The following is a 9220-nucleotide window of genomic DNA, read 5'->3' on the forward strand; positions in this document are numbered from 1 at the left end:
TTTTTGACATTTCTTATTTTAACAAAAAAATTTAAAAAAATAAAAAAATGTTTGACCGGACGGTCGAACCAGTTGGACAGTTGAACCATGAACCGAGTTAGCTAACCGATTCATCAACCCGGTCCGGTTTTTTAAATTCTTGATTTACATAGCCTATAGGTTTGCCCTAGGATCTTCAACAAAGGTTGTCAGACCTGACCCGGGCAATGACCCGGCTAAGCCCAGGGGTCATGGGTCAATGGGTTCGACCGGGTCGAACCAAGGTTGAACCGGGGTGAATAATAAAATATAAAAAAAAATTATAATAATTAATAATGAGCAAATATAATACTAAACCCATAATTATAATATTAAAAACTACTCAAATTTGATATTTAAATTGATAAATGAACTTATATATAATAGTGTTTTCTAATTATGTCATTTATTTTTACAGTTTTTAAATATTTATAAATTTAATATATTAATATATAATTATCAAACTTCTCTCATGTCATTTATTTATTTATTTGTTTATTGGTTGATTTTGTTAAATTAGATAAGAAATTTAATTCACTAATTCTTATATCTCAATTGAGTTTTTATTTTGTTTTAAATTTTTTTATATTTTTTATTTAATTAGAATACTTTATTTTTATATTTTTATAATAAAATTACACTCATTCATTGTTTTATTTTCTTAATAAATTAAATATTTAAAAAGTATTTACATAACACATTAATAGATTTTATTTTTAAATGTTAATTTTTGTTGGTATGTTTATGATATATATATATATATATTGTAATTCTATTTATTGATTATAAATTATAAATTAATATTAATAAATATACACGATTTTATGGTTTCTAATGAAAAAATAATAATAAATTATTAAATATTGTAAAAACATTTTAAACATTATGACCCGATTGACCCGGCCGGGTTAACTGGTTCCCGGTTGAACCGCCCTGGTCATCGGGTTAACACCGGGTTTTTAATACCCGGTTCAATAGGGTATACCCGGGCCGGCCACATGGCCGGTTTCAGGTTTTTCCGGTTGAACCGACCGGGCCAGTCTGGGTCTGACAACCTTGATCTTCAAGCCTCATGTATGACAATCATAGATTTATTGGCAAAATATGCAGTTGATAGGTTAGGAAAAAGATGAAGAAAAAATATATATATAAAGTTCAAGGGTTGAAGTGCATAAAAAACAAAACCGTAGGAAATCCGGGTTCATTTGCAATAGTTATCAAAGATGGATTTGTTTGAAAAAAATTTTAAAAACAAGGGAAAATATGAAAAAGTGAAGTTTTGAAGGATTTGATTGAATAAATCTTGAACTTTCTTAAAAAAAATATCAGGGGTTGATGTGAGAAAATGACATGGGATGCTATAATATGAAATTGGGAGAAAATAATGACTCTCATTGATTTGTGGGGGTACTTTTGTAATTTTTGTAGGAACTCCTCTTCGAAAATTTTATGAGCACCTCCTCGAAAACTACATTGAGGTCTTAACACTCTTGGGGGTAGAGAGAAATTTTTATAAAATTTCTTTAAACCTACCTTGAGGTCTTGACTCTCTTGGGGGTAGAGATAAAACTTAATAAATTTTATAAAACCCACCTTGAGGTCTTAACAATCTTAGGGGTAGAAAGAAAATTTTTTAAAATTTCTTCAAACCTACCTTAAGGTCTTAACACTCTTAGGGGTAGAGAGAACAATTTATAAAATTTCTTCAAGCCTACCTTGAGGTCTTGATATTGTTGGGGTAAAAAGAAAAAAAATTATAAAATTTCTTCAAACTTACCTTGAGGTCTTGACATTCTTGGACGTAGAAAGAAAAAAAAAATTAATAAAAATTCTTCAAGCATACCTTAAGATCTTGATACTTTTTGGGGTAGAGAGAAAAAATTTATAAAATTTCTCTAAACCTACCTTGACGTCTTGACACTCTAGGGGGTAGACAAAAAAATTTATAAAATTCTTTGAAGCCCACTTTGAGGTCTTGACACCCTTTGGGGTAGAGAGAAAAATTTATAAAATTTCTCTAAACCTATCTTTTGGTCTTGACACTCTTGGGGGTAGAGATTAAAAAGTTCTTTGAACTCACTTTGAGGTCTTTTGACACTTATTGGAGTGAAAGGAAAAGTAAATGAAAAATTCTATAATAATCTCTCTTTGAACTCACTTTGAGGTCTTTTGATACTCATTGGAGTGAAAGGAAGAGTAAATAAAAAATGTTATAAAAATCTCTCGTTGAGCTCACTCTGAGGTCTTTTAACACTCATTGCAGTGAAAGAAAGAGTAAATAAAAAAAATTTATGAAAATCTCTCTTTCATGTCCTTTGACACTCATTGGAGTGAAAAGGAAGAGTAAATGAAAAAATTTATAAAAATCTCTTTTTGAACTCACTTTGAGGTCTTTTGATACTCTTTGGAGTAAAAGAAAGAGTAAATAAAAATTTTATAAAACTTTTTTAGCTCACTTTGAGATCTTCTGACACTCATTAGAGTGAAAGGAAGAGGGAATGAAAAATTTTATGAAAATCTCTCTTTGAATTCACTCTGAGGTCTTTTGATACTCACTGGAGTAAAAGGAAAAGTGAATGAAAATTTTTATAACAATCTCTCTTTGAGCTCACTTTGAGGTCTTTCGACACTTACAGGAGTGAAAGGAAGAGTAAATGAAATTTTATAAAAATCTCTCTATGAGCTCACTTTGAAGTCTTTTAACATTTATAGGAGTGAAAGGAAGAGTAAATGAAAAATTTTATGAAAATCTCTCTTTAAACTCACTTTGAAGTTTTTCGACACTTATATAAGTGAGAGGAAGAGTAAATGAAAAATTTTATGAAAATCTCTCTTTGAGCTCACTTTGAAGTTTTTCGACACTTACAGGAGTGAGAGGAAGAGTAAATGAAAAATTTTATGAAAATCTTTCTTTGGGCTCACTTTGAGGTCTTTTGACACTCATTGGAGTGAAAGGAAAAGTAAATGAAAATTTTATAAAAAATCTCTTTGAACTCACTTTGAGGTCTTTTGACACTCATTGGAGTGAAAGGAAGAATAAATGAAAATTTTATAAAAATCTCTTTGAACTCACTTTGAGATCTTTTAACATTCATTGGAGTGAAAGGAAGAGTAAATGAAAAAATTATGAAAATCTCTATTTGAACTCACTTTGAGGTCTTTTGACACTCATTGGAGTGAAAGGAAGAGTAAATGAAAAATTATATGAAAATTTCTCTTTGAACTCGCTTTGAGGTCTCTTGACACTCATTGAAGTATCAAAAAAATGTTAACGAAAATTCTTTTGAAACCCATTGTGAGGTCTCATTCGCAAAGATGAATTGGAGAACTCAATTGATGACTTTATCAATGAAAATCAAGTTCATAATTATTGCTTGAGATCCATTCTAAAAGCAAGTCAAAATTGTCAAGTTAACAACCCAATCATGTTGATGGCCACTACTTGAAGATTTTATGATCAAAGCTCAAAAGCATCGAAAAGTCAAGACCTAAATATCTCATATAAATGACGAATGCAACTTTGAGGTCTTAAGACAGAAAGAAGTCAAAGACCTAAGGAGCTTCACAGGTCAGAAAACTGAAGATTTCACAAGCACAAAGCGCCAAAGTCTTCAGCAATAAAAGAGTCAAAGATAATCAAGTAGGCAACTCATAAATGTAGAGTGGTCACAGCTTGAGAGTTATACGATGTACCAATATGCAAAACAAAAAAACAAAAATCGATGAAGGCCACAGTCACCGTCACCAAGTTAAAAAAGGTTTTCCAATATGCTTTTGAAAAAAAAATAGTTCTCTTAATACTTTTGTATTCTCGCTCATGGTTATGTATTCATATGCTCTTTGAAATCAATAAAAAAAATTAATTTTATGTTTGCTCAGTCATTTTTTATTCACATTTATTTCTTAATTAGAGATTTCCACGACACTGTCTAGGGTAATTAATATTAGGGACTTGCCCCTAATAAAAGTCATGAACCTGCAATCATCTGGAATATGAAAATAATTAAAATTTGATTTGTGATCCATGATTTTTAACCGGTCAATCCTAATTAAAGACCAGATAACAACAAAAGGACCCCACATATATAAATTCCTTTGCAATAAGAAACAAATAGAATTTAACAATGTAATAATCTCCAAACACTAGAATTCCTTAAGTTACCAATTACCAAACATTATTCACATCATTCAAAGAAAACACTCATTCAATCCTAGGCCATCCAATGATAGCAGAAATTAAAGCTAGGATGCTACCACTCAGTAAACCTCTTAAAAGCTTCTGTTTCTGTGGAGTATATGGCGGGTACCTCGCCGGCAAGTCACCTCCAAAACCACGAGACATAACTGCCTTCTTGTGACTAAATGTATCAAATGAGAACTTGCCATGATACGCTCCCATTCCACTCTCTCCTACACCGCCGAATGGGAGGTGAGGACTTGCAACCTGTAAATATGTATCACAATGTATAGAATGTATCACAAATAAATCTCAAAGCAAGTTTATGGTTAATTGAAATGTCCGTAGTTGAATGAACAGAATAAGTATCAGTAATGCAAGAAAATGTATCGATGAGGTATAATTTTTTGATACAATTGAAATGTATAGAATGTATCATGAATGAATCGAAATTTCAATTAATTGAAATAAGGTGTGTTTGATATGTACCTTGTTGGTTATTTAATGAATTGAATGAAGAAAATACATGTATCAAAAATGCGAGGATCGGTATTGTATAATTTTTCATGCCAAAATTAAAATTTTTCTCCTATAAAGCAAGGTTTCAATGCAATCGCAAGACATTCGTATAAACTATAAAGATGATCACCTGTAAAGTTGTGTCATTGACAAGAATTCCCCCAGCTGATATGTTCTTTATGAAGTTCTCTTCGAGCTTCTTGTCTTTGGTGAAGAGATAAGCAGAAAGAGGCTTTGCTCTATCATTTATTATATCCAAACTCTCTTCTATCTTTTCGACCTATGTAAACCAATACAGATATAATCTTCAAGATTTCTATCTCGGATAATTCAAGGCATAGAACAGTAACAGAAAAGGTATTATGTTTTCCTACCGTGATGATCGGAAGCAGAGGACCGAATATTTCTTCATTCATTACCAATGAATCTAACGGGATGTCGAGCAAAAGTGTTGGTGCTATGAATCTATTAAGACATGGAAACAGTGTTTTAAATGTTACTCTGCATAGTCTTGCCAATTAAAGTGATGCTAGAGAAATATGAATTTGGTCACTTACAGCTGCTTTTCGTCACGCTGTCCTCCATGAACAACCTTGTCGGAAACTTTATCATCATCCAAGAGCCTTGTCAAGCGCGCAAAATGGTTGGAGTTCACAATGCGAGATAAATCTTTCGATTCTTGTGGATCTTTCCCATAGAATTTCTCCAAAGAAAATTTAAATGCATCTACCTGGAAAGAACATTCAACACATTTTAATCTAGAAATCGAATAACTCATTAACTTAAGTATGACATTCCTACCAAAAGTGGAGCAGATGATTTTGTCGTAATTATATAATCTGGAGCAATACAAGCTTGCCCATTATTGCAACCCCACTTCCCAACAGCAATTCTGTTTGCCGCAACCTTCACAAAGGAAAAGAAATCCTACGTCAACTGTATGAGCAAATTAGTCAAAGCTAGATTAACTCAGAATAATTATTCCCTAAAATGCACATTTTACCTTTAAATCACTGTTCGAATCAACAACTACAGGTGACTTTCCTCCGAGTTCCAAGACAACAGGTGTTAGGTGCTTTGCGGCAGCAGTCATCACAATGCGACCTACTCTCGAATTACCTGCGGAATATCATAGTTCACACTGTTATCTTGCCGAGAAGTAGTTTCAATCCAAAAGCATCCAGGTTATTTAAATGTATGATTAATGAAGTAGAATGGATGGATAGTGTTACCAGTATAAAGTATTTTGTCCCATTTCTGCTCCAATAGAGCAGTAGTTTCAGCAACACCACCCTCAACAACTTTTATAGAAGAGTTATCCACATATTTGGGCAAAATGTTTGCAAACAGTGATGATACTGCTGGTGCAATTTCTGATGGCTTTAAGACAACAGCATTACCCGCTGCAATAGCTCCAACAACAGGCTCAAGAGATAGCACTGCAGATAAATTTATACAGTGAATACTCTCTTCGAGTTTATATATATATATATATTCTATTTTAGCAGTGAAACCATCTAGACAAGAATAATTAGAAATATAGGTGATGCAACTCAGGAAGATGTGAAAAGAAAATTAAAAAAATTCTTCCATGCCATAATTAATGTGTTTTCAAAAAAATGGCAAAATCTGGAATATGTAGAAAAAAGAGAGATTCCATTAAACTAGAAATTTGAAATTTTATCAGGAAGTCAATTGAAACCAAAATGGATGCAAACTAACATTATACTCAAAGTCGGCTTAATGATATGACAGGAAGAAACCAGCACATGCAAATGCTTTCCCTACTAAATTGTTAAAAGATATATGCTTGACAACTTTATGTATGTTTGTGCTTTCTTATTTCCTTGTAACCATCAAAATAAATGATGTTAATAGTGATTGCTGTATAACACAAAACTGTGTTATTGTCACTTACAGAAAGGGTAGTTCCACGCAGAAATCACAAGCACAATGCCGAGCGGCTCAGATACAATATATGATGATGACGGATGTGCAGCAAGCAGTGACGGAACCTGCACAAATATCAATTAACTTGTGGCAAAAGATGTTCTCGCCTAAAGAAAACCACAAGAATAACAATCCTCATGATCTTTAAAACTACAAGATTAATTTTAAGGTACCTTCTCAGGCTTCATCCACTGTTTCAATTTTTTAAGAGCCATCAAACACGATGATCTCACCAATGAAATCTGCACCATGAACAATTCACAGTACTATTAAAGAAAGGGGACAAATAAGCAGTAACAAAATTGCCAAAAGGCTTCAATTTACAAAAAATTAAGCTTAAAAACCAAATAGATTATTGAGTCATATATGATTCTATAACTCTCTCACTGAAGTAGATATACATATTGGTGAGATATAACTACAAACACAACACAAGAAGAAAGTATTCATGATAAAATCACTGAAATAGGTATATCATAAACGATGCAAGGAACCAAATTTTAACAGTATATGCATGCAATGTCCACTGATATGAATGCACTAGATGATACCAAATAAAGATTAAAAAAAAAGTATCCTAAGTAATAAGAGAACTCTAACTCCCTTTGAAATTGCTGCTTAACTATAGTATTTTCTCTCCAACCCATAAAGCAAACAAGACCTACTTTCATTTGCTACCTTTTCTCCCCCAAAATTCAATTTTGGATTGCAAACCATATAAATATAAATTTTTTTAAAAAAATCCCTATAAAAAGATTGAAATTTGGAAATTTTACCCAAATTTCCTCTGCTTCCCTACAGAAAACAGAACCTTTCCCAATAATCCAACATACCTAACAATACAACTAACAAATCTCTCACTTTTCCCAGATAAAAATCCAATACTTCACTAACCAAATTCCCAAATCAAAAGCAGAGCAAAGCAATCAAATTCATCAAATTAAAAAAAAAAAACCCAATCTTGACAATGAGAAAACCAATCCCGAGAGAGAAAAAAAATAGAAACAGAGACAAACCTCATGGAGAAAGGACTCCATCTTGGGTTTCTTAAGGTCTTTATCAAGAGCATCAACGATCTCAGTCTCTCTCTCATCAATCATCCTGACAAGACCCTTCAACTGGGTCACTCTCCACTCATACTCCGCCGTCCTTCCCTTTCTGAAGCCGCTCCTCAACTCCTCTACCATCTTCGCCGCCACCTGAGAGTCAAATCCAACATCCTCCGCCATGACCTCGGCCCAAGACAAGCGGAAACAAGCACAAAAGAGAGAAAACGAGGAAAAAGATAAGATTTTTTCTTCTTTGGTTGATCGGAAAAGAGGACTTCGTTTATATAGTCATGGAACCCGCGGATTTCAAACTCTAATTTAGTAGCATTTTTTCGTTTACATCCCTGAATATTTTCATAATTGAAAAAGGAAATTTTGTTTTTCACCCTTGTGAAAATCCGAAGGGGTGTATATGCAAGATTTTTTTTTTATAAAAAATTCATAATAATTCTTTATATTTACTTGCTTATTTTAAATTTTTGAAAAACTTGAATTCGTTTTTTGCTTGGATTAGGACTTGGGTGGGATAAGTTTGGAATAAAATTGGATAGTTTTTTTTTTCCTTGTTTTATTTTGAGATAAATATTTATTCTTATTACTAAAAGAATTAGGATAATGCCAACGACCATTTGGTCTATTGACATCGGGTCCCTGCGTGGGGTGTCAGTCCGAGTGTCGAGTGCGGGCTCTCCGAGTTTGATCACATCTCGCTGAAAGTGAGGCGCGGTTCGGTGGTGGCCCGCCCACGTGTTCGTCTGCTGAGTCCGGTGTTTGTCGCCTTTCTCAAAAAAAATTAGGATAATTTATTCTGAAAAATTAAAGTAGATAATTTAAGATTGGAAAAAAAGTCAATATTAGGGTTTAGGATTTTCATTGCCCAGATTTATCTGTTGATGGAGATATTCATGCGTTCTTTGATGAATTCAAATTTTGTGTTAATATTAATGTTTAAATAATGAACAAATCAAGCTTTTTTTTTTTCAAAAGTTAAAGATTTCACGGGGTTGGGTGGTTATGGTTATATGTTAAATATAAAATAATTCATTTTTTTAAATTTTTTTATATATGAAAAAAATTATAATCCTATAAGTCAATTTCCGTTTTTTTTAATTTATTTAGATATATTTGATGAAATTAATTAAAATAATTCTAATTGAAGAATAAACACAACATTAGCAAATGGGAATGCTTTCATCACTTTGTCAAGGTTTTGAAATGTTGGGGGAACATATTATTGTCTATTCTTTTTTTTTTTTTCTTGGATGGTTGGAATTTGTTGTTTTCCACAATGTTTAATGAAGAGTTGAAAGCCACATATTATTTTGTCTAGAAACAAAATATGTGTAAGAAACCTCATGTGTAGCTAATTTCCAAAGAAGATATTTAATTTTGGAAGAGGTCTCCTTGGGAAAGGGATAGCAATATATATATTTTTTTATTTAATATGGATTTGAAATCTTGAATTAAATTAGTTGAAAATAAAATACCAATTCTTTTATTACAGAGG

General features: G+C 32.3%; 1 protein-coding gene across 1 annotated transcript; it reads right to left on the bottom strand.

Moving 5' to 3' along the window:
• Positions 1 to 4079: 4079 nt before the first annotated feature.
• LOC120255817 (aldehyde dehydrogenase family 3 member H1-like) lies at positions 4080 to 7977 on the bottom strand. Its single transcript, XM_039263587.1, has 10 exons — positions 7681 to 7977; positions 6838 to 6906; positions 6633 to 6729; positions 5947 to 6153; positions 5718 to 5833; positions 5516 to 5620; positions 5272 to 5444; positions 5089 to 5179; positions 4845 to 4994; positions 4080 to 4462 (listed from the first exon to the last, which is right to left on the bottom strand). Exons 1-10 carry the CDS (start codon positions 7891 to 7893, stop codon positions 4220 to 4222), a joined length of 1464 nt encoding a protein of 487 aa, XP_039119521.1. The 5' UTR covers positions 7894 to 7977; the 3' UTR covers positions 4080 to 4219.
• Between the last annotated feature and the right edge of the window lie 1243 nt (positions 7978 to 9220).

The sequence above is a fragment of the Dioscorea cayenensis genome, unplaced genomic scaffold (genome assembly GCF_009730915.1).
Source record: "Dioscorea cayenensis subsp. rotundata cultivar TDr96_F1 unplaced genomic scaffold, TDr96_F1_v2_PseudoChromosome.rev07_lg8_w22 25.fasta BLBR01001205.1, whole genome shotgun sequence".
Classification (NCBI taxonomy): domain Eukaryota; kingdom Viridiplantae; phylum Streptophyta; class Magnoliopsida; order Dioscoreales; family Dioscoreaceae; genus Dioscorea; species Dioscorea cayenensis.